Source organism: Myxocyprinus asiaticus, chromosome 11 (genome assembly GCF_019703515.2).
Source record: "Myxocyprinus asiaticus isolate MX2 ecotype Aquarium Trade chromosome 11, UBuf_Myxa_2, whole genome shotgun sequence".
Lineage (NCBI taxonomy): Eukaryota > Metazoa > Chordata > Actinopteri > Cypriniformes > Catostomidae > Myxocyprinus > Myxocyprinus asiaticus.
In genome coordinates this window covers 8,017,704-8,044,441 of record NC_059354.1, presented here as the reverse complement: position 1 = coordinate 8,044,441, position 26,738 = coordinate 8,017,704, and the positions used below count along the sequence as shown (strand labels likewise).

Genomic DNA, 26,738 nt, shown 5'->3' with positions numbered 1-26,738 from the left:
GATTTAGTAATTTATTTCTAAACGTTGTATGATAAGTATAACAAGAATGACAAATTATCCAATTTAATTCAAATATACAATAATATACATTGCCGGTCAAAAGTCTGATTCCACTTTTAAAAATGCTTCACATTTTGCTTTGCATTTTTCTCATTTAATCACAAATAGAATTTAATGGCAAAATAGAATATCAGGAAACTACTTTGAGAGAAAAGTTCAATTTAAAAATTAACATGAATTTAAGACTTTTTCAGTGTTTTATTGGTCCTTCTCTTGCATTAATGATAGCATGAACAAAACCTGATGATCATGTTATCCATCATGACTTGAGAATGTTCAGAAGATCATCTTGTGTCTTTCTATGGAAACAAAGAAATCTGACCATCTGTACAAAGAGTTCACATAATCAGTGTCATAAATTTACTTACATTGATTAGGGACCTAGAAAGAGTGCATAGTCTGAAATATGTCTGACTTATTTTATGATGTAAGAGTTCTTTTTACATTCAATTGAAATTTAATTTGATATAAATTCAGTGTGGACTTGAACAACACTGTATGTTTAAAAAATGTATTCACTTTGATGTATATATAGATTCATATATACATACTGTATATGGGTGTTTCTTCAACTTCAGGCAATTTAATGACCCAGGGGTTCATTAAAATGAGCAGATTTCATTTTTTTTTTATATATGAAGGTCACATTAAAAATGAATTGGAAACATTTTACCATCATTTATTGTTGGTATTTTTCAAATGCCTTTTGTGTACATTTTACTGTTTTGTTCCAGCCCCAGACGTTCAATACTAAACTTTGAAAATCCTTGATAAAAATGCAAATGACTGCATGTTTAAAACTATGATTATCTAAACAGAGTGAAATAAACATAAACCATTTCAATATGTATTGTGTGAAATGATTTCTATCAATTTTTCAAAAATAATGACTATCCCACACCACAGTTGTGGCATCATTTCCACCACACTAAACAATTTAGCCTTTAATAAAGTTATTTTCAAAAGTTAGTGTACTTGTTAACCAAGTCGACAAAAGTGTCAGTGAAGAGCACGCTTGAGATGAAATATGAGACAAGTGTTGTTTGAAGAAAAAAAAAAAAAAATTAAAGGTAAATATAATTTGTTAGCATAATATTTTTATTGGGCATCAATCTAAAAGTGTGAAAATATAATTTTCTTGTGTATTTAGGATACATAAAATGTTCAGCATGACTATTTGCATTAGGTGTAAATAGCACCTGCCACACAGCGCAACTATTTGCACTCCAATAGTCTGGTGGAAACAGAAATTGAAGACTGCACCCCAAGTGTCGCTGCAGAGGCGTGGGATGTAACAACAGTGGTGTGGTTATGCTTTTATCAAGCGGATGACCCGTGTTTGATTTCACCTTTTGTCCCACTTTTTCCCATCTTGTTTCCTGTCTCCTCTATTCATATTTAGTTTAATACTACTTAAAAATGAATATTAAGGTTGATTTCCTCACAGTGATTTGGTCACGGTGAAGGTCGGGGAGTTTAGAGAAAGGTTTAATCCAGGCAAAATTAACCATGTTTTAACTATAGTAATGTGGTGTTAATAAAAACCATGAAAAATGTTCATGACTTTTTTCTGTGATGCATCATGCATGTACATACAGTGTTGGACATTGCTAGCAAACAAATTAAATAAACTAGTGAAAGTGTGAGAAAATGTTTAAACAAGGCTTTACTTTCTAGAAAGCCACACTGCTAAAAGTGCCTGAAGCTGAAGAAACACTCATATATGAAAATCTATTTATTTATATTATGTTTATACAGTATTTCTTTCCTTGATTATATTATGTCATCATGCTGGAAACCCCTAATCTGCGTGACTCAAATGTTGTCTGTGTTTGGTGACGTTCCAAGTGAACAGACTTTGTCGTGAAGTGAGCTTCTACCGATTTCCCCTGCTCAGTATGTAGGGAGTAGTGAACTTGTGAATCGGAACACAGCTTATCGCTCTCTAGTCAGGTGTGATGTGCTCTGCAGACTGCAGGATCTGCAGAGTCACCCATACACACTCACTCACACACACACACACACACACATACACACACACACACACGCACACTCAAGCCAGGCTTCTCTTGCCGCAACCTCTGCTGGCATCACCATGACAACTGTCAGAATGCCTGCCGTGCTGTCAGAAACCTGTCATCCTGTCAGTCTCAACTGACACACACAAACACACACACACACACACATGCACCCACACACACACACACACAGAGAGAGAGAGAGAGAGAGACACAGACAGTAACAGAACTGCAAATAAAAAGCAGAGAGAAGAGAGAACAGAGAGTAAAGAGCACTTTACCGCTTGAATTCCCACTTCTAAACTATATGGAAAATATCATTACAATTTGGGCTGTCATTCAATGAAAACTTTGAATTGAATTAATTACAAGATTTAGTGATTAATCAAATTAATCACATATATCAATATTGACTGTGACTATTAATATTGTCTGTAATATTGAATGCAAACAGGAAGGTGGCACTTCAAGCTTTAATTGCTCTAATTGTAGGAAAATTATTTTTTTCGATGTAATTTCTACATGTATACAGTATATGGCTGGCGGGTGGGAGTTCCCCTAGGTCGTTTCACTGTCTGACTGAAAAATGTAGGGGGGCTAAAAAAATCTGGGATTTTGTCAAAAGAGGCTCTTCAAGGTTCTTCCTCCCAGTATTTAGTATTCCTCAATTTTTGCTTTTGATAAAGGTAGAAGACATCCTAAGCTTTCTGTAAATGAATGATGTCAGGTTAAATGGCATTTGGATCATAATTAAAAGTCCCAGGAAAATTTTAATTACCTACAGTGTCCCACTTTTCTCATATTCATCCAAGAAGGCATATTCACTGTCAATGAAGACAGGTCTAAATGAATGTTGTTGAATGGTTTCATATAAGAACCACCATTTCCTCATTAAATTGTTATTAGCTAAATCTGATTTCATGATCTTTCTGTTATTCTGGTATAGAGTACAGAGTACAGAAATCTGTTTAGCATCTGCTGTCATCAGTTTGATCAAATGTGATTACTTGATTTCATTTCAGACTCAATTAGAGATACGCAGAGAGAGAGAGAGAGAGAGAGAGAGAGAGAGAGCGAGAGCACAGAGACCAGATATTATCACACAAATCAATCAAACATCATGCTTATATTATGTCAACTCTTTTCACTGTGTATCATTACACATTAACCAGACTGATACTGATAGAGATGCAAATTTAAAAAAAAAAAAAAATAATTAAAAGAACAAATCTTAACTACAAAGTTTATAAATATTAAACTGATCATGGTATTGTTGGTACTACATCAAAATTAGATTCCTTCAATCCCATGTGCCATTCAGTAGGATCTGCAAATCAGTTCAACTGATTTATTGCAGAGTACTGACTTAAAAGAACAATTCACCATCATTACAGTCATGCGCCTGTGTGTCGTCAGATGTGTTCTGCCCTCTGCTGGTCAATATGCCCTAACAGTCTCTCTAAAAGCTCTTGTGATGTTTCTATGTGGCTAGATTGTTAACACAACATGACAGCATGATCTTCAACATATGTGCTCCTCACAAAATAGGGACACAAATCATCCTTCACACACTCAAATACACCCCACATAAATGCATGCACAGTATATAGAGACAGAAGAGGCAAAACAGACACACTTACACAATCTCATTCCCCACTATAGCAAACCCTTTTGATGTTTAATCATGTGCAGGATATGAATGATAGATATTTACAATTTACAATTATTGCTAATGTTAACAGCAATAAAAAATAAACTAAAAATTTAGATCAGTAATTAGATTTGCACTAGTAAAAACATTAATTCTTAAAACATTTGTGTTTTTTACTGGTTATAATTCAGTTGATGACATCAGGCATCTAGTGACAATGTAATTATTGATATTAAAAATTATAATTTTTACTATCTGATGTCTATTTAGAATTTTAACTAGTAAGAAATTATTTATTTACAGTACTGTGCAAAAGTCTTAGGCACATAAGATGTTTCACAAAAGCATTTGTCTTAAGATGGTTATTTATATCTTCAGCTGTAGTGTGTCAATAGGAAATAGAAAAGATTAGAACAGAAGAACAGGGAGCCCTGCAACAGATGGCAGAGCCCCCCCACTGAACATCTTGTCAGTCTGAGATTACATAAAGAGACAGAAGCAATTGAGATAGAAGCATAAATAGAAGAACTGTGGTGAATTCTCCAATAAGCTTGGAACATCCTATCTGCCGACAACCAAAGAAAACTGTGTCCAGGTGTCCCTAGGAGAACTGGTGCTGTTTTAAAGGCAAAGGTGGTCACACCGAATATTGATTACATTTATTTTTATTTTTTTAATGTTTACTGGACTTTGTATGACATTAAGTGACAAATGAAAACTATTTATGGCAATATTTTTGAAGACATCCTCAATATGCAACATTTTTCACAAGTGCCTAAAACTTTTCCACAGTACTGTATATCTATTGCAAGCCCTTTCGTCATTTGATCACATGCAGGATATGAATTATAATAAATATCTACAATTCAATTTTTACTAGTTAAAATGATAATTCTTTATCAGTAAATATATTTGCACAAAAAAAAAAAAAAAAATATGGAGGGCTAAATGACTCTAAGTTACATGTAAAAGAAATATATTTTAGAACTAGTTTGCATCCATTTAAATTTTGCCATTATCTTTGAATAGATTTTTTTTTCAACATGTACAAACTAGTATAAAACTAGTAATTCAAATCAAACTACAACAAGTAAAAAATTTTGATATCTGTAAATGTATTTCAGCATGTTAGATTTGGTACTTCAGATATCAAGAATTTGATTTCAGATCAATAAATAAGAGTAATTAAAAATATTGTAAAAGGCTTTTTTAGTTACAATCAAATCACAGATATCTGAAATTAACAGATATTAAAAATGTGCATTTTTACTAGTTATAATTGTATTTTTTGATATCAGGAATGGACATTTGCACTATTAAAAATGTAATTTTTTATATAAAAGAGTCAATAGTACACGTTACAGATAAAATAAATAAATACATAAATAATAATAATAAAAAAACAGGAATGACTTCATTATTTATATCAAGAAGAAACAGTTTTACTAGTGCAAATACAGTGTAATTACTGAAATAAAAAATGAGCATATTCACCTGCAGTAATTCCATTGCTCATATCAAGAATTAGCATTTGAACTAGTGTAAAATTGAATTATAGATATATATCATTCATATCTGAACTTGATTAAAAGACAATTCAGCTTGTCGTATCCCCACACACATTACTGCAGTCAGATATGAGGAAATCTGGGAATGCTGATGGATTTGTAGGAGAGTGACTCTGTGCACCAGACTCAACATCCATTCAGAGCATGACAGAAATGTGGCATTAGACTTGGTGTGAATGGTTTTGGGGTGAAAATTTGCTTGCAAATAATTTCATGGATTTGCATCAGATTTGATATGAACAGGCCTTGAAGTGGTCCAGGAACAGTAGAATGGATTCATGGGTTATCCTCACTGCCATATACATTTTTGTAAATTAGATTTTGCAAGTTTAGGATGAGATGCCAAGTATTGTTCTTATTGCAGAAGCTTGAGTGTGTTCCTGGAAGAACTCTCCACTCATATAGACATAAAGACAATATGTGTTTTCTGGTCATGCCTGTAGATTTGTCACTGTAAGTGTGTGTTGTGTTGCAGGCTGCACATGAGCGCTGCAATGACTGGTATCATTTCAGCGTGGCTCAGAGGCATCTTATACTGCAGGGCTGGCAGCGGGACCATTCTGAGCTGCTCCTGAGGGCCTTGAGCGTGCTGGACGAGTCCAGAATCAATCATCTACAGCAGCAGGAGCTTCAGAAGCAGCGCTTACACCAGCACAATATCTGCCTGCAGCTTAGAGAGAAGGTTTGACATTCAACACCTTAATATAGCCTTTATACCACCTCAGTCTTGAAAGGATAGTTCCCCCAAAAATGAAAATTCTGTCAAAATGTACTCACCCTCATGTCATTCAAACCAGTATGACTTTCTTCCTTATGCAAAATACAAAAGGGGATGTTTTAATAAATATCACAGTCCGTCTTTTCAATATAATGACTATTGATATTGCCTCAATTTAAAGCTTAAAAAAATTTGTCAAGTTGAAGAGTACTGAGTTAACCCATAAGGATTACATGATGTATCATGTATGTACAGTATTTGAATTAAGTAGAATTAACATGATTACATTTTGTTGGATTTACTCAGTATAATTTAGTTGTTAAAACTAAAACATGATGAGTATTTTAAACTTAAAATAGTATATATGTTAAATGTAGATAAATACATTTTGTGAAACAACAAAACTACTAATGACAATTAAACTTGTTTTTCTTCTGTATTGTAACTACAATGCAAACAAAGTGAAAAAAGATGAATCTGTATAAAACAGTATAGTTCTGGGATCCTGATTGGTCAGCTGACCAAAAGGTTCCAGTCATTCTAAAATACATGATATAGTATTTTATTGATAGTGTGTTTTGCGCTCATTTCTGGGGCAGGACTAATGTTGATATATGATGCTATTAGGTGGCAGGCAGTGTTGTGAGATTCTTTCAGGTTTTTCTCTCCTGTCATCTGTAATGAAATGAGAGAGCTCATACTGTATATCTGCATTGACTGAGGAAACGGCATGAGAAAACATTAGTACTGATTCACACAAGGTGTTGATTTCTTTCTTTGCTTTGAGATACACTGCTCTGTTTCTGCTCAACTGTAACACTGCTGACTTGAAACACTGTGGAATATTTAGAAGATCACTGGGCTGTGATTCCCCTTTGCTTTACACACACACACACACACTTGTTGTGATGACAGGCTGTTGCTGTGTGTGTAAAATGAACAGATTGTGTGTGAGAGATGCCATATCCACAAACAAACATATGTCATTATGCCAAAGTTATTTTCAGTTTTTTTAGATTCTTTCTTACCAAGTTTATTTAATATAAAAGCATCTTACCTAAGATGTATAGTTTGAGTTCGGAATTACAGGGAAATGATAATCCAAAGTCAAACCAGTTAAACCAGTCTAATCCAAATAAGACAATCCAACATACATTGAATACTGTATTTGCAAAATGTGCAGTAAGCAACAGAGCATACTTTTTAGAATACTGTATCCTACAGTATCATTGCATTATGAGTTCTACTTCCCTTGCTAATGGGACAAACGACTCTGAAACAATATCAACTACAATTCGAAACATCTTTTCTTGACTCAATTTTATATTGAACTTTTATCGAAGACATTTTTACACAAAATTAGTTTAAATAACACTAAGCAAATGCAACGTAACATAATGAAGTCTTGTGACATGTAGCATAGTACTATTGGAAACATTTATCATTGCATATTGCATACTTTTTCACATATTTTTAAAACTATTGGTAGCATACTGTGTGGTATGCAGTAAGCAGTATACTTGTATTCTGAATATGTTCATTCTAAACATCGCATTTGTGTTTGACGTGTGTGTTTAAAGGAATATTCCGAGTTCAATACAAGCTAAGCTCAATCAACAGCATTTGTGGCATAATGTTGATTACCACAAAAAATTAATTTTTCTTTAAAAAAAAAAGGGGTTCCAGTGAGGCACTTACAATGGAAGTGAATGGGGGCCAATTGGTGAACGTTAAAATACTCACTGTTTCAAAAGTATAGCCACAAGACATAAACAATATTCATGTTAACATGATTTTAGTGTGATAAAATCACTTACAAACCTTTTCTGTGTAAGGTTTTAGCCAATTTTACAACTTCGTAACCATGACAACTTAATGCTTTAAACCCTAGAAGTAGCATTAAAATGACTTCACAGCTCAAATAATAATAATTCTTCTGAGTTTTAACAGAAGAATTAATGCAAGTGCTTTTATAATATTATAAGCGTCACATTTCTGCCTTTAAACCCTCCAGAAATTGGCCCCATTCTCTTCCATTGTAAGTGCCTCACTTTAACCCAGATTGTTCCTTTTTTTTTTTTTTTTTACAGAGAAAAGGAGTGACAAGTCGAAGTTACATTTTTGTGGTAATCAACATTATGTTACATATGCTGTTGATTGAGCTAAAAGGGATAGTTCACCCCAAAAATGAAAATTCAGTCATTTTTTGCTCACCCCTGTGTTGTTATAACCCAATGTGACTTTCTTTTTCTAAACACAAAAGGGAGAAATTTTGAAAAAATGTTGTGCTCAGTGATGTCACAATGGCAGTTTATGTTAACTACATCTTCAAACTTTAAAAGGACGCAATAGTAGAATTCAGAAGGCTAATAAATTATTCTATGAGACTCATGATTGTTCTGAAAGCATACAATGAGGTTTGGTGAGAAACAAACCAAAATGTATTATTTAATGGAACTCGTCACCGACCATTGCTGTTCTGTGCGAGTTCATGAGAGTTCACAAGAACAGTGGTTATGCTGCACCTTTTTGCAAGATGGGGCGTTAAAGCAAAAACTCATTTTATCTAAAAACAGGTTCACCACAGCTGCACACAAACCAGAGAACAGAACTTATAAAACATGTCTGAAGAGTTTGTAGTCAGAGAATAGATGCATTTCTATGCCCAGCCTTATTTATTATAAAACCGAGTTCACAATCAAACTGAGAGAGAGATAAGACAGAAGAGGCTGAAAGCAGCCACAGTCGCACCGTGTACTAATCTGTTGGCAAACGACGCGTGATAAAAGGTATCTTTTACATGTTAATCAGAGTTTTTTCCTAACCAGCCGTGACGAGCAACGGGACATTCTGACAATAGCTTGGTTTCTATTTTCGGTATTGCGCCGGGTAACCCCATCTGCATAACAGAATATTGAAGTCAGCATCTCATGAGCAGGATAAAAACTACTTGATTCTGAATGTTACACCTACTGAATGTTTTGCTGAGGTCTAACTCTCTTCAGGCGGATGTCTGTCACACTCGAAAACTGGTTCAGGATGGAAGAGAGGTGACGGACATTCCCTCCTCCATCTCTCTCAGTTTGATTGAGAACTCAGTTTCAAACAAATAAGGCTGGGCATAAAAAGAAATCTATTCTCCAACTACAAAATCTTCAGGCATGTTTTGTAAGTTCTGTTCTCTGGTTTGTGTCACAAAATGTGTCAAGAATGAGGACCCAGATGCAGGAATGAGTAAAAAATCAAATATGTTTTATTAAACAACTGAAAACAGAACAGGTAACACAAAACTCTCATGGGGGAGAGAAAACAAAATCAAAACATAAACTAGAGTAAGGAAAATAACTAGGACCGACCAACCAGGACCAGGACCAGGACCAGGACCAGGAACAGGAACAGGAACAAGAACAAGAACAAGAACAAGAACAAGAACAAGAACAGACTGCCTACTAACTAAACTCACAAAACTATCTGACAAATACAATTGGGAAGGCACAATATATAGGCAAGACACATGAGGAACAGGTGAAGGCAATTAACATAACAAGGACTAAACCAGGGAGAGTGACAAGGGTAATGAGGAGGCAGGGACAGGGAAGCACACAGCCAACAGAAACACAGACATCCAATTACACATACACATGACAAACACACACCAACAGAAAACAGACAGGGACCTGAAGGTAGACAGAACAGGGTCATGTCAGTTTGTGTGAAGTTGTATTCTGTTATTTAGGGTACGTTTACACGACAACAATGTACTAAAAACGGAAAAGTTCTTCCTTTGCGTTTTTGAAAAGTTTCCTGCACAGACAACAACGTTGTCAAAACGATCCCCGTTCACACGGATCCGCGAAAATGACTAAAAATGCTGTATTATGCATGCCAGGCCAGTAGTTGGCGATGTCACTTTGTAAAGAAACACTACGCACCTGCGCACTTAAGCATTCTTCCAGAGAGCGGTGAATACAAACAATGAAGATGGCGAAAGCGTCGAGCAATTTTGTCTGGACAGACGATGAGGTTGCTTTATTACTTTAATTACTTTGCTGGAGAAGCGTCAATAAACTCAAAATCTTGAGCAGCACAAACACAGTCCTGTAGTCCGCCATTGTAGTTTCTAATGTCTTGCGCGCATGCCTATAGACTGAACTCTCAAGATTATTCAATAAACTCTGCTCATTTTTACCATCACTTCGTCTCCTGCCTTCTTCTGTATTTCCCCTGATGACTCTTGTGCTGGTAGGAGAGTAAGTTAACATAACAAGCTGTTGATGTTGACTGGTTTTGGCTATCAGACAGAACTCTGGATATCTTCTGACGGAGAGAGAGGTCTTGTGTACACTGGATCTAACATGCATTTTCACTGCCTCATGTTTTCATATTCTAAGCATATCATTAAATACTGTACATGGCATCACATCTCTGTCTATAGGATATATACATAAGCAGTGGGTGAATGTATTTCAGGGTAAAAGTACATCAAATAAAATTAAGTAAATAAATAAATAACATTTAAAATACAAATACATTTTCCACATCTGAGTCCATACATTAATTTCAAGATTTTCAAATTGCAAGTTCTGCCTACTGTACAATGTTCACACTCCATACAAAACACTCCAAATGAATAAATTGTTGATTGTTATGTGCACAGACACCAGTATTCATATTGATAATTATACATCTCAAATTGATGCCTATCAATCCATCATTCTTTATATAACATGTAATACACGTGCGCATGATGTCATCATTTTCACAAATTTGCGTTTTTGTATGTTTACACGGAGATGATAACGGCATTGTTTTCAAAAACTTGCACTTTGAAACCCGTTTTCAAAAGTTTGCGTTTTCAGGCCCCAAAACGCCGTTGTGGTGTAAACGAACAGCCAAAACGCATAAAAAGTTTTCCGTTTTTAGTTGAAATCTTTGTCGTGTAAACGGCCCCTTAGTATCATTGTTGCAGACCTTACACCCCAAGGTGCAGCGTAACTTCTGTTCTCGTGCAGTTTCATGAACGCGCAGAGGAAAGCAACGGACGGTCAACATTTTCACTAAATAATACATTACATTTCGGTTTAACACCAAACATTATTGTAAGCTTTCAGAACAATCATGAGTCTCATGGAATAATTTATTAGACTTTTGATTTATACTCGTGCGTCCTTTTGAAGCTTGAAGAGGTGGTCAGCATAAACTGCCACTGAATGACATCACTGAGCACAACATTTTTTCACAAGTTCTCCCTTTAAGTTTAGAAAAAGACGAAAGTCATACGGGCTTATGACAACACAGGAGTGAGCAAACAATGACTGAATTTTCATTTTTGTTAGAACTAATTCTTTAACGTATTGAGGCCGAAATATTAAACTAAGCCTGTCAGTGTTAGCATGCTCCTCTGATTGAATGTGTTAAAGGATCAAACATTTGATGCTGTGTGTGTCTAGAGAGATTTGTTATGTTGTTGTGTTGATGGATTAGTAAATCAGTGTGAATATTTGAACCTTAACACTTCAGTGCTCTAAACACTGCAGGAGACAGCTGCTGAAGCCACCTGTCACAAACTGTGTGCGTGTGTGTGTGTGCGCGTGTGTGTGTGTGTGTGTGTGTAGCTGCAGAAGTGGCGCAATCAGCAGGATGAGGCTGTGGAGTTGGAGGCTGCTCTCGCTGCACGCCACTACAGAGAAGAAGAAGAAAGACTGAAGAAACAACAGCACATAGAGAAGAGTAGAAGAGCTCGACTGACACAACAGGTACATCGCACATCAACAACAACACGTCATGATAATACTACATGTGATGTCATCATAGATTTAAAGTCAACATGAAACGGCATTCACAACCCATTGTGAAAAGTGGTCTCTATATGAGAGGTGGCTGAAAATCAAAAAGGCTTAGTGAAAGGGAATTTTTGTTTTTGTTTTTATATTTTGATGAAAATGACAAAGCAGTGCTGTAGATATAACACATTGATTTAATGGGTGTGGCGAACAGGGCGGGGCCGAGCGGCGTCTGGGCAGAGCAGGGCCAGAAAGATGAGTGATGAATGAGCTCCACCTGTGTGCCACACCGGTCTCCCATTCCAGTGAAGGGCTGCGGGAGTATTTGAGGAGAGGAGACAGCGGCAGACGAGAGAGAGGGACACATGAAGCTGTCTGTCTGTATGTCAGTGTTGTTGGTGTAATGCCGAGAGCAATATGTGTTGGAGCTGCTGAAAAGCAGCTGTGTTATAGTGTTTAATGTCCACTGAAAAGTGTCACATTAAAGTGTCTTACGTGTTTGTCAAGCCGGTCCCAGCTTCCTCCTTGCCCATCTCGTGAACTTTGTTACACTGTTGCCGAAACCCGGGAAGGAGGAAGGATGCGCCGTCAAGGAGTCCTCGCCGCTGACTGAGGATTGCGACGCCGAGGGAGTGCTCGATCCGGTGGCGCTGGAGCTCTGCATCAACCCGCAACCGAAAGGGACGGCTGAGGGGTCTTGTGCCATCGCCCGGCGTCGCAAACGGAAGCACGACAGCGAGCTGAGGGCCAGTTGATGGTGTGTCCGGGGCCAGCGGTCCTGTCTCTCTCTCTCTCCTCTCTGCTTTCTTCTCTCTCTGTTCTCTCCCTCCCCCTCTCCTCTCCCTTGTCCTGTTCCCACTCCCAGGCATGTGCGTGTCTGATCCGGAGACCATCATGACGCATCAGTGCTCCCTCCCTAGAAATGGGGAGGGGGGGAGTGTGTCACAGACTGGAGAATTCCCTGAACTGAGTTTGACGGTGGGGTATGTGGCGAGCAGGGTGGGGCCGAGCGGCGTCTGGGCAGAGCGAGACCGGGAAGATGAGTGATGAATGAGCTCCACCTGTGTGTCACACCGGTCTCGCATTCCAGTTGGGGGTGGTGGGAGTATTTGAGGAGAGGAGACAGCGGCAGATGAGAAAGAGAAACACACAAAGCTGTTTGTCTGCGTGTCAGTGTTGTTGGTGTAATGCCGAGAGCAATATGCGTTGGAGCTGCTGAAAAGCAGCTGTGTTATAGTGTTTAATGTCCACTGAAAAGTGTCACATTAAAGTGTCTTACGTGTTTGTCAAGCCAGTCCCAGCTTCCTTCTTGCCCATCTCGTGAACTTACAATGGGATTCTTTGTTTGAAAAATAACGTAAAAATCAACGCATTTAATCATGCATCCAGACCTGTACGACAATTTCGTAATAAAAGTATGTATTTTCTTGAGATTGGAGCAGTTCAAGCTTGAAGTACATGTAACATTGTGTTTTTACGAGATGCTCAGCAGTGGGTAGTCAGCGTGCCTCAACAAACCTCACAAGCACAACAGCCACAGAATGCAAGCTGCTCACTCATATATATTGACTTCTAAAGCCACTTTTTGTATTGTATAATCAATGCTTTTCCCATCTGCCACAATAATGGAATAGATTTCAATCTGATTATCTTATATTAATAATTATTTAAAATATTATATATCATTTATTTTAAATTGGCTTTATTTGGGGCCTTTTTCATCATATATTGAAATATGCGATTAATTGCGATTAATTTGATTAATTTATCAGCATGTTGTGTAATTAATTTGATTAAACATTTTAAATGATGGACAGACCTATTACAAAGACATTTTTTTTTTCTTGCAATAATGTGTTATGATGAATCATTCACAAAAAGACCAGGAATGTGTTTTAAGTAAATAAAGTCAATTTTGATTTATGTTAAACACGAGGAGCGTGTTGTCACAAATAATATTGCTGCTGTGGTTTTGTTGCGGGCATGAGCTGGAGGAGAGCATCAAAGTCATGATTATTCATAATTATACATGAAGTGTTTTACTGCTTTTATACAACAGATTTAGAAATAAATTACATAAAGAAACAGTGAATCTGTATCTACAGTAACGTCCACAAAAACAGTAATATTGCTGTTACCTAACTGCAGGTGAAGATACTGTTGGGCGTATGTAATTTTTCATATTTCATCCCAAAATCAGAAGAAAAAGATTAAGAAGTGATATTGTGCATGAAGAAAATGTAGCTTAAGCTAAATTATGAGTTTTGCATTGTGACATTATTTTCATTAATATATATATATATATATATATATATATATATATATATATATATATATATATATATATATATTACAGTGTATATATATAAATAGTATATTCTTATGTCATACAATTTACATGTATATATTATATAATGCTTAATTGTCATGGAAGTAATGCCACAATGCAAATACATCCTAGAAACAGTCTTAATTTTCACTTTCATTTTTCATTTGATTTTAGAGTAAAATATGACATGGACATGTCATGGCAGTTTTTCATGAGATTCGCACAGTTACTTGTGAAAAAAGGTGCTCGTAACTTCATGGTTTGAACACTTATCAACGAATCAGATTACATGGTCAGATTCAACTGTTGTATAATGCTCTTTATTAAAAGTCTCTTTATGAGTCTGTTTTATTAATAAAATACACAAGCTTGTTTATTATCAATATGAGATGAGTCCCTGAAGATAATACATTATCATTGATCAGTGCACTCTGAAAAGCACTGAGCCAGTCGTCTCGAGCAGTGTGCAAGTCAGTAATGTGAGGGATTCCCTTAGGCTCAGTCCTTGGCCCATTAACTTGATGAATAAGCTATGAAAATGAGGGTGTGTGTGTGTGACATTGTCTTCCTCCTCCTTGTTCCTCTTCAGTTCCTGTAGAGCTGTGTGACATTACTGATAAATGATGTTTATGAGCCAGAATAGATTGTACAGATCTTTCTATACTCTCTCAATCAATTAAATATTTTAATCACCATTTTTTATTAATGTGCCTACTCTTCTGTCCTCCGTATTGAGACATTGCGAGAGTTTTATGCTTCTGTTCAAACAACCTCTGGACATGAATATAGTCTCAGAACTTGGATTAACCATCACATCACAAAACAACTTCATCCAGTCATGCAGTGCCATCTTTAAATCAACTGTGAAGTGCTACAGGAAACACAGAAAAGACAAGAGTGTTCATCAGCCCCGTATTACTCACCCAAAGAGCTTGTAAGGAAAGTATGGTTTGACATTCAGCTGTTTTGCATGGAGGGGGAGAGAGGGTAACCGGGACCCTTCAAATGCGTCTTTCGCTGTCCAGCAACATGATTTATATTGTGTTGGGCCTCATGTATTCAGATAGAAGACAAAGGCAGGCCTAACACAAGTCGTAAAACCTAACTCAGCCCCCACACATTCCATGTCGTAAATTTTACTGATAAAAAATCACGCCAAAATCAAACAAAGGGAGTCCAAAACAGACTACAAATCCAGGAAGCCTTGCTCACTGGAGGATCGAACTCTCGACTCCTATTGGATGAGGCACACAACAGAACGTCCCTCGAACATGACATCATCAGGAGTTGAAATAATTCTGAAATGCTTAAAGAGCGACTTCCAGCGACTTAGTTCACCGAATACGGATGTAGCTTTTTGCTGCTCTCTGGTGCAACCTCGTGGCACAAGGAAGTAATGTCCGACTTGAAACTGTAGCCATACAATCTCCATCTCGCTGGACGAGTTGAGATTACTCTGTGTTCAACCAAACACTCTAACGGATCCGAAGGAGACCGCTGAGCAATTCGCATCTTCATCCGTTGGCCTACAGAAGTGAAAAGATTAAAGATTTCTCTTCCATCTTCAATCAAGTCGACATTTCTGAGTTCTCCGCCAGCCCGCCAACAATCAACAGCCGTACCGCCCGCCGACAGCGTGAGGAAGCGGCTCCCGTCATCACCCGAGCCTCAAGGAACTGGGTCAAAGTTAAAGGACGGAGGAAAACACATTCTACCTGTGTCCTCATGCGATTCAAGTAAGAGGTTACGTCTGGGCAGAGATAGAATATTATAGTGTGTTATTCTTGTGTTTCAAGGTTTTTGCTTGTACAGTTTACGGACCGCCATGTCCGCTCATTATTAATACTCAGGGTATTAAGTATCACAAATTTGTTTTGCTGTATTGTGGTCCAACCAAATTGGATTGTTGTGCATTTTCGCCATTGCGGATGAAACAGAAACTGAGTTCATCCATTAGAGTCAAATAACGCAGGACTTTTACGAGCTCCGCTCGTAAAACCGCGTCTCTGAGTGATGAACACAGCTGCTTCCTCTCCAGCTATCGCGAAATCAGCTTTCGGGCTGTCACTTAATAATCTCTCTCTCTCTCTCTCTCTCACTAACCACACTGACACACACACACACACACACTGTTACACACACACCTTATGTGTTATAGGATTATTTTTATTTCCATATCTAGTCATGTCACTGTTTAGTTTGTAGTTGTAAGTCGGAAGTTTATTGACTGCATTGTATTAATTATTAATTGATATTACTGCATAAATAAACTTTGTTTATATTACAAAGAGAAGTGTTTTGGTTTGTTTTGCATACGCCTGTGTCATGCTGACGGGATGTCAGTGCTCGGATTCAAACCTTCATTCATTGTTTTTTTCCCAAAAATCGATATTCTTCGGATGTCGATTTTCCTAAGAAAACAATCTAATATTGAGACTGTTTTAATATTTGGTTACTAGTCCCTTATTCCAAGGTGGTGCCCCGTCAATGTTAATCCTTATTAATATTCTATTGATTTTTGATAATTGATAATTATCTTTGATAAATGTTGAATTTGAATGATCAATAAGCTAGTGTTAATTTTAATTAATGTTTCATCGATGTTAACAATTGACGATTATCTTTGATAATTGTTGATTTTAAAGGATTAAAAAAAGCTAACATTGATTCTCATCAATGTTCTATTGATTTTAATAATTAGTAATTATCTTTGATAATTATTATTTATTGCTAATAACCAAACTTGCTCCTAAACGTAGCACACTACATTTACTGGAGTCCCATATGAGGTTTTAATGAGTTAGATCCAATTAATTAATTTAAATATTAATTAATAACTACAGAAATAATTATTAATTATTTCTGATAGTAACACTGATCTAAACAACTGGTAAAGCCCTACATAATAATTGGTGCCCCGTGTGAGGCATCCTACGTGCCAGTTCTGTCACAGTGTGTATGCATAAGAATCCAAAGTAATAATTTGAATCATTACTTCAAAGTTTGTTTCTGTTTGACAATTTACTTCTCACAACTTGCCAAACATAAGCCAGTGTGGTGTGAAAGTGCTCTTAAGAGTGAATTAGGGGTTGGTAAATTTACTATAGTCTGCTTAAAACCTGCTGTTGTTGTTATTTATCTCCTAACGCTTTCATCTAAATGTTACAGAGAGGTGCCAAGTCACTACATTGACATCCACCAAAGAGAGAACACAGTGAAATTTGCACATTACATAACAGTAAAACGTAAGCCACAGATCGAAGCCTCTCAACTGTGCTTTTGTGCTAGCATTATATCAGCTGTAAAACAACAAGCTGTCAGAGCCACTATCACAATAATTTTTACGGCCCCAGTAAAATGAGTCACCAATCGCCCTGCGTGACTGGAGCTGAAGCTCCACAGAGGTTAGTCGACCCAGCACTGCAAGATGTCCTTCGTCTCTCCATAGAGGAGAGAGATAACCTTAACGGCTACAATATTAGTCGTTGTGATGAAGCATTGCAGGAACTAGTTGATTATGTCAACAACCCGGTCGGGAAGCCAATGCGCACAATCCTGGACCTAGTGGGCCAAATGTTCCTTCTTCATCACCACAAAACCCAACTGCAAACCGCCGAGCACCAGGCCCAGCTCGCCCAGCTGCAGAGCTGCTATCAAGCGGTGCAGAGGGAAAATCTCAGCCTGCACCAAGAAATTAGGTGCACTCAAGCTGAGAAAGTCCAGGCACAGGAAGATAATGCCCGGATGCAGGAGGAAAACGAAACACTGCACAGGCGGCTTCAAGCTGCCCAGCTAAAAGTAGAGTCAGATCAGGTAAGTGCAGCTGAAACGCACCACACGACATCTGACATAGAAAATGGCCCCCTCTTTAGCGATATGCGTAGGAATGTGCCCCTGAGAAACCCAGGGACACACGCTAGGAGCCGATCTGCCCCTAGTGGTACAGTCTCTGACTTCGTCCTCCAAGACACCTTTCAAAATCCTCCAGTGGCCCGCTGGTTGGATGCAGGTGCCCCTCCTTATAGTTGCCCTCCTCAGTCATTTTTCAGTCACGCCACCGTGCGTTTCAAACCGACTGATTCCACACCACAAAGGGGGGACAATTATTTTCAAGCCCAGATTGGTTGACTGGACTCCTTCCCCACCACGAAGGGGAGGAAGTCGTCCTCATCGCTATAGCGATCCGAGTGACTATGATGTTTCGGATGACTCGGACGACCCGTGGTCATACCGACACCAACGCTTGCGCATCCGACAACTCGAGTCCCTCACAGGGGATATAGAACGTTTTGACCCAAGTAATCGAGATTCAAACATCGACAATTATCTTAGGGAAATTGAGCACTGCCCGATTGACTTGCCTTACGCTTCGTCGTGTGAAAAACTCAAGCTTATATGGAAGACCACAGTAAGGAGTGTCCATGCGTTCATGGAAACGCTACCGACTGGTACACGAAACCGCTACTCAGCTCTGTGTAAAGCCCTATGCGAGGAGTATTCGCTGTATATCGATGAAGCCTCCACTACCATAGCTGCTTTCGCCATCACCCAGAAGAGGCCTCGCAGCCTCCGCGTGAATATTATAGATGCCTGAGAACCATGTACTTCCAAGGAAGTAACGCACCAGGTCTGGAGGAGGAACGAGCTTTCAAGTCTCTTTTCCTTCACAACCTCCATGAGTGCGTGCGATATGACGTCACGATGCACTGCAGAATGGGCAACCCCACCATGCAGGAAATCAGAAAGTATGCGCAACTGGCATGAGAGACACGCGTGCACCCTGCCCGAGGGCACGAAGGCGACGCCAGAGCCCTGGGGATCCAAGCCTCATATGCAGACCTAGCGCTTGAAGGCAACGAAATGCCTCGCGTTAAGGTGAATGCTAGAACCGGACCCCAGAGGCGCCGATCAGCCCGCCAGCAGGGTAGGCAACAGAACCAGGGGGGTGGTGACCAGACACACCCCCAGGGTTATGGCAGGCCTAAACAACAAAACGTTCGCCGGCCAAAAAGAAATGCGCGTTTCGAACGAAAACCCAAACAAGAAGGTGAGTGGGTAGGCAAGGTTTCAAATCCCCTCGGAGAACAAGATTTGAGAAAAGAAATGGAGGATATTAGGAGATGCTTGACTGAGTTAGTAACTAAGCTTGACATGCTCCGTTGTTCACCAGGTCCGTCGACCTCCTCAAAGGAACACGGCACTGAAACCCCGTCAGTATGACTAGACGATGTACCCCCTCCCGTTAATGCCAAAGTTTACTTTGTAGGTCGGGAAAAGGGGAACAGTGTCCAAGTTGCTCCCCAAAACAGTCACTCCTAACATTCCACACCCTCCTTTTCTGACCTTCTTGGGCAATCTGTATCGTAAGGGCAATGCCTGACACATGGGTCATTCCGCTCCCACGCACTACTCGACACCGGTTCCGAAATAGTCTAATGGGTTCCAACACCTTCGCAGAGGTGACTAGAGCAAAGCTCTCCCTTGGTAAACCGTTATAGACAGAGACCTGCAACGTAAGCATCACAAGCTACATGCAAGATAGGTCGTCTATCACAAAACGGGCCTGGATTGACACCTTTCAAGGGATGACGCTAGTACACCCTGTTTACGTATGTCCCATTAATACAGAACCACTGTTAGTTGGCCAGGACCTACTGAACCGATTGGCTCTGCTCATTGACTGCCGTCGTGGACATGTGGGCTCAGGTTGACATACCGAGACCACTTGGTACAGAAAACAGTTCGCTAGCTTCAGATGCACACATCGCCATCGTCCAAAAATCCAGCAGAGATGACGACTCCAATAAGAACAATTACAGGGCCTGGGTAAAACCCTTCAGGGTACTATAGTCACTGTAAATTTGTAATCCGTTCTTATCAGTAACACTTTGCACGCTTTAGGGACTTTGTCAGAGAAAACAACGTATGCGTGTATCGTTAGAGATCTAATGCAGGACCTCAGGGAAATTAGCTCCTCAGTCAACAGTCTGAGTGGTGGAAGGATTCCAGCGTACCTGGTCTCCCTAGACCTTGTCGAACAAATCCTTAGATCTGCTACTATCTCCGTTGTACAACCTTCACAGATACACTTGGCATATAGTTTTGGCATTGAAATTCCAATCCATGTAAATCCTCAGAACCTCAAAATAGGATTTATCCTCAATCTACTGTCATAGGCAGACTATAGATAGACTAAAATCTGTATTTAATGTTGGTTTTCAGAGAGGTAATGCGCACATTCACCTCAAAACACCACCAACACTCGCCTACCATGATGAGGACCCCTCGCTCTACCTTTTCCCTAACATGTGTACCTAGACAAAGTACATTCATTGGGTTTGTCAAAACGCAACCCCTTTGCTAGAGAGGTGACTAACTACCTCCCTGAATAAGTGTCATGGTAGCATGTCCATCAAAGATGAAGGAACAGAGACAAAGGTAGAGCGAGCAGGCAGTCGCTGGCTCGTTAACACACCAGCCACCAAAGTCATACGACTGCCATGATACAGCCACTAAACTAAGGCTACCAAACCAAACGGTGTTCTTAACGGTTCCCCAAAGAGCCATCGTGCACATTGACGATATTGTCCTCCGTCATCTCAACGTCGACAAAAATGACGCAGAAATTGTACAATTGTAAATGAAAAACATAATCTAATATTGCTGCCCTGCTCAACATGTGCTCTGGAGGGGGCCCCGCGATCACACATCGCTGACTGAAGCTCTAAATGGAGACTGTTTCATAACATGCAACCTTTTGCTGTTTTGTAATTGTGTAAGGCCACATCTCAACTTCATTCTTAATTCAATCAATCATGCAACCTTAATGGATGCCATATTGACGTTTCAAAGGTCCATATTAACAGGTTTGGAGCATTTTGGATGATTTTCTCCTCATCATGAACAGTGGTTTTTATTATTTCTGGATTGAGTACTTAAATGTACAGTTTTTAAAGAGTGTTTGGTCTCCAAAAAACTGTAATATTATCACACTACTTTATCTCTGTGTCTGATTTAGAACAGGCAAAACTCTAGATCTAACAGGAAAAGGCAGAACTCTAGATCTAACAACCCGTAGATAAAGTTATTTGTATTTTTCCAATCAAAATTTGCACTGTAAAAATCAATGACTGCTGTAATTAATCAATGCTGGCAAGTGACCATGGGACAATTGGGATAATCCATGGCCAGGTGTGCGTTAAACGATTTTAATGCACGACATAGAGGCGAAGAACCACCTGAAGTGGATTATCACTGATTTATAGTATAGTATAGTGCAGTGCAATACTGTATACAAATATCGAGGATGGTGCAATATAAAATGCATGTGCATGTAAAAATAAATAAATAAATAATATTTGTACATGCTACCTATAAAAACACATTTTGCTCAATCACGAACTATTATTTTAGAATTTAGAATGCCCAATTCCCAATGTGCTTTTAAGTCCTCGTGGTTGCGTAGTGATTCGCCTCAATCCGGGTGGCGGAGGACGAATCCCAGTTGCCTCTGCGTCTGAGACCGCCAACCCGCGCATCTTATCACGTGGCTTGTTGAGCGCGTTGCCATGGAGACATAGTGCATGGAGGCTTCACGCCATCCACCACAGCATCCACGTCCACTCACCACGTGCCCCACCGAGAACGAACCACATTATAGCGACCATGAGGAGGTTACCCCATGTGACTCTACCCTCCCTAGCAACTGGGCCAATTTGGTTGCTTAGGAAGCCTGGCTGGAGTCACTCAGCACGCCCTGGGATTCGAACTAGTGAACTCCAGAGGTGGTAGAATCTCGGAACAATTTTTACATTTTATTTTTAATATTTACCATGGCACTTGGATGATTTCGATATTGGATGATCACAGTGATGTCACATACCATTGTATTTACATGGTGCTTATGTGGTATATGTTATCTTTGTTTGAAGTGAGTCAAATGCAATAATTATTAGAGTCAGACCGATATGGGATTTTTGAGACCGATACCGATTTTAATGCAAATAATCACTCCTTAAGAGTATGCAATTTTTAAACTTTTTAATAAAGTAAATTACTGAAAAATACTTCTTAATTACAGTAACAAGAGTGTTTGTAATTCATTACTTATAATTTTCGGGTTGGCTACAAATTGTTTTGATACTCTTTTTGTGGGGAAAATGTATTTATGTCTTGATTTAAAAACTAGTGAAGCTACCACCTCCCTACTGAGAAATTTAGCAAAGTTAATTGCTAAACTACATTTCTCTTTGTTCCTCCTTCCTTCCATCTTCCTCCTTCATTCATTGCTTCCTTTCTTTGCTTTTTCTTCCTTCCTTCCTTCACATTTTCTTCCTTTCTTCTGTCCTTTCTTCCTTCATTTTTTCCTCCTTTTTTCTTTCCCATTTCTTCCTTTCTTCCTTCCTATTTTCTGCCTTCTGTCCTTTCTTCCTTCCTTTTTTCCTCCCTTCCTCCTTCCTTCCTTCCTTCCTTACTGCTTTCTTTCCTTTTTCCTCCTTCCTTCCTTCCTTCCTTTTCTACCTTCCTTTTCTTTGTTCCTTCCTTCCCCCCTTTCTTCCTTCCATAATTTATTCCTTATTTCCCCCTTCCTTCCTTCCTTCCTTCCTTCCCCTTTTCTTCCTTCCTTTATTCCTTATTTCCCCTTTTCTTCCTTCCTTCATTCCTTACTTCTTTCCTTCCTTTCCCCTCCTTCCCTCCTTCCTCCCTTTCTTTCTTCCTTCTTTCATTTCTTCTTTCTCCTTTTCTTCCTTCATTCCTTCCTTCGTTCATTCCTTCCTTCTTTCCCCTTTTCTTTGTTCCTTCCTTCCACTTTCCTTACTTCTTTTTCCTCCTTTCTTTCTTCATTCTTCCTTCTTTCTCACAAACACAGGTGAATAAGTTTCATGAAGAGCAGCAGAGGAGAAGAGAGGAGCAGAGAATGAGAGACATGGAGAGACTTGCTGAACTGAGGAAAGAGATGGAAGAACAGATGAAGAGAGATAAAGAGAAGTATGATGTTTGGTGTCTGAAGGTTTAAACAAAAAAGGACAAAAACAAATAGATAACCAGCACTTTTAAGAATGATACCAATGCCAGTAACCTCTCAGCCTCAAAGAATAAACAGCTGCCCATACAGTAGATCACAAAGACTGCCAGCACTAACAACACTGATTTATACCATCTACTATGCATACCTCTGTACCATATACAGAGTGTGCTTTTCTTTTCAGAGTCTGTCCTCACTGATATTTCATTTCCAGAACAAAGTGCTGTATATTTATAGCATTACATGACTTAACAATAGCTGTAAATGCTGTTCCCCATTGAGATTCTCAAAACGCTCATTGGTTTAGTTGAGTGCATTGTATTGTGGGATGCAGTAATTTATGTAGTGTGCTTTGCTGCATACTACAAACTTCATTTATTGGATAGTGTGCAATTTTTACATTCTACAAATTGTTTGAGGGTGTTTGGCTATTTTTTTGATAGATTTCTTATTTGATAAAGTATCAAAATGTATATATGGGGTTTGTGTGTGTTTAGGGTGAAGTTCAGAGAAGAACTGTTACAGCAGAAAATACAGCAGCGAGAGGCTAAAGAAAAGCAAAAAAAGAAGGAGGAGGATGAGAGAGAGGAGAGACTACAGGCCTTACGCAACCAGGTGCGCACACACACACACACACACACACACACACACACACACCTAAAGATGTGAATGAGCCACGGCAAGCATCCCTATTACTATTGCTCATATTAAGGTATTTTCCCCCTATATACATTTATTGATATTGTCATGTCCCTTCACAAAGTTAAAAACTGAAAGAAAAAAACACACACACTAGGACAAAGTCAAGAACACTTTACATTACTGTTTTATAAAGAGGTTCATTAATGACTAGTGTAAATGAATTATATGTACGTAAAGTGTGTGGTTTACCATATAAAAATTTAGTTTATGTGTTTGCCTAACAGGTCTGTAAAGTAGCTGAGGCCGACCCAGAGAGGATGATGGGAGAGACAGCAGCGTGGAGAGTACGACAACACTCTGATGAAGTGTTTCCACTGCAAAGACCACTGTACCAGCTAAACACATACACTGATACACAGGTAAATATGGCAAATACTCAGATATCATGTATTTCAGTACAGTATTTCTTTTTATCTCAGACGTCTTGGTCTTGTAACCATCTGCTCCTGTACACGGGACATTCCCTCATTGTTAAAGCTCAGTAGACGGAAATGTTTAACCAGTAATGACATTTTAGGACAGTGACCTCTACAGAAATCATTTGCCAAGGACAAACAGTGATTAAACTTTTTTTTTATTATTTATTTATTTTTTACAGAGGCTACAGACTTCTGTTGCATAACATTGCAAGTTTAACATCACAGACTGTAAATAAACCTGAAACAGAGATACGTTACTGGTTTTAACTCTGGTCGTGTCAAAGCATTTGAGAGACAGCTGCTTTTGTTACGAAAGCACAAGCTACAAATCACTGAGCTTTTTATGAGGAATAGTTTTTTTTAATTACTCTAATGCTAATAAATAAATAAATAATATATTTAAATTAGATTTAATATTTTTATTGTAAAGTACTTATACATCATGGTTGTATTTAGTGTAATGGGTTTAATTTATGGAGGAGAATTACTGAGATTAACAAGAATAATAAGAAGTTTAAAAACACCCAGAGAATTTTGGAGGTAATGTCAGTAATTGTTATGAAAATAATGCACAATGCAGAAAATCATTAAAATTGGCTTTGTTTCCTATATACAAATTATAATTTCTTTTCTTTTTTTTTTCTTCTTTTTGAACTTTTGATTTTTAGGTAAATTGTGACCTTGACAGGTTTTTTGACAGGTTTGGTGAGATTCACCTATATGCTATTAATAAATGAGCTAATATGATGGAATAAATAATTATATGCATTATCATATAATTTTATTATGATATTACTGTGTTTTAGATTGTGTCTGATGTATTATGGTCTCACAAAATCTGTCAAGAACATGTCTGGGTTATATGTAACTGCACAATCAAAGGAAAGAAATAAAAAAGAATAATTTAGCTTAAACAAAATTTAAAAAAATAAAATGAAACCAATTTTTAGGATCATTAATATTTTTTTATGACAGTTAAGCACATTTCCCCCTCCAAATTGTCTTTACTATAAAATGTTCACAATGAAAAAATAAATAAAAAATAGGTATCATTTTGTGTATGCAAGATATCTCAGAATTTTTAAACTATTTATGTTTAATTAAAATGTTATATCTATGTTAAATTTTTTTATCAGTTTTATTATTTTTGGGGTGAAATGTGACCTGGACATGTTTTTGACAGGTTTGGTGAGATTCACTTACTAAAAATTAATGTTTAAATAGACTAGCACGTTTTAAAGTATTTGTTTATTATTGTATAATTTTACTATTGTATTGTGTTTCAGATTGTGTCTGATCCAAGATTGCGTGTTGAACAGGCTCTCAGAAGCGCAGGTCTGCACGACACTGTCTACGCCAGACACATCCTGTCTGAGATCCAACCTCTAAAACCACCCAGACGAGACATGGAGTCCACCGTCTTCAGATCCTAACCACATCACCTTATTAAATATTCACGAGCATTTATTATACATAATCATAGTTATATAAGCATGTTCAGAGACAGTGAGGAAAGCACTCTATCCACATTAAAATGCACAATTCATTTTGACACTAAGTAACTTGAATCCAACAGGAATTGTGTAAAAATGTTGAATTAAAGGAATCATATCATACTAATGTTTTTTCTCCCTGAGGCTTATAATGTTAGTCATTTTTGCAGCAAAACATAATATAATTTTTCATGACCATTGTCTACCCTTTCTCTGACTCTTAGAAATTTTGGCTGCTGTACCTTTAAGACTTCTATGTAAACAGCCTCTTTGCATGTGAAATGCATAAGCTATTTTATCTCAAAAGATCAAGAAAAATCTGAATATAAAACATCCATAATGGGTGAGGAAATAGAAAGAGCTGATCATTTGGCATCTCATCGTCCTATAGTTAAAGTTAAACAAAGATGCCAGAGATTTTGCCATGAATATTATAAGCAGTCTAACGAGTCTGTCAATGTTTTACATTGGACTGTTTTATTTTTACTCAAATCAGTAAATCAGTAATAAAACAATGAAAATGTCGGTTCATTAACCTTTAGATCAATAGATCTAAACTGGACAATTCAGGTTTCCACTCCTCTCTAAATTCTCTGTACTTATTCTATACATCAGTGCTTCATTTTCTTATCTGCGTTCTAAAGAAAATTCTGATTGGCACTGTTGTTTCAGGTCATTTTCATGTGACTTGCAATGATACTTAAAGTTGTACATACAACCCAGAACTTGGGCCAAATCTGCCTTACATTTGGCACTTCTGGTTTAGTTCTGGCAGTGGAACTGAAATGCCTTTGTGTGAAATAGCATCTGGCTGAAGTCTGGTGTGAGTCCGGTCAACCAAAAGAAACAAAGAAAAGACTTTTGGCTGAACATTGGCTTGAGTCTGAGATCTGGGCTAAGTCCGGTTTGTCCAATGAAGAAAAAGATGTGCTGTCGGCTGAATTGTGGCATAAGTGCAGATAAACACGAGAC

General features: G+C 38.1%; 1 protein-coding gene across 3 annotated transcripts in view; it reads left to right on the top strand.

Moving 5' to 3' along the window:
* LOC127448133 (coiled-coil domain-containing protein 148-like) overlaps nucleotides 1–26,287 on the top strand; it is a 69,829-nt gene extending 43,542 nt beyond the window's left edge. For all 3 annotated transcript variants that reach the window (XM_051710446.1, XM_051710448.1, XM_051710447.1), the window contains 6 exons: nucleotides 5,773–5,979; nucleotides 11,631–11,771; nucleotides 22,997–23,115; nucleotides 23,650–23,767; nucleotides 24,079–24,213; nucleotides 25,560–26,287. In XM_051710446.1, coding sequence (XP_051566406.1) covers nucleotides 5,773–5,979; nucleotides 11,631–11,771; nucleotides 22,997–23,115; nucleotides 23,650–23,767; nucleotides 24,079–24,213; nucleotides 25,560–25,706 — 867 coding nt within the window. In that variant the 3' untranslated portion in view covers nucleotides 25,707–26,287. The remainder of the gene's footprint in view (nucleotides 1–5,772; nucleotides 5,980–11,630; nucleotides 11,772–22,996; nucleotides 23,116–23,649; nucleotides 23,768–24,078; nucleotides 24,214–25,559) is intronic.
* Nucleotides 26,288–26,738: the final 451 nt, after the last annotated feature.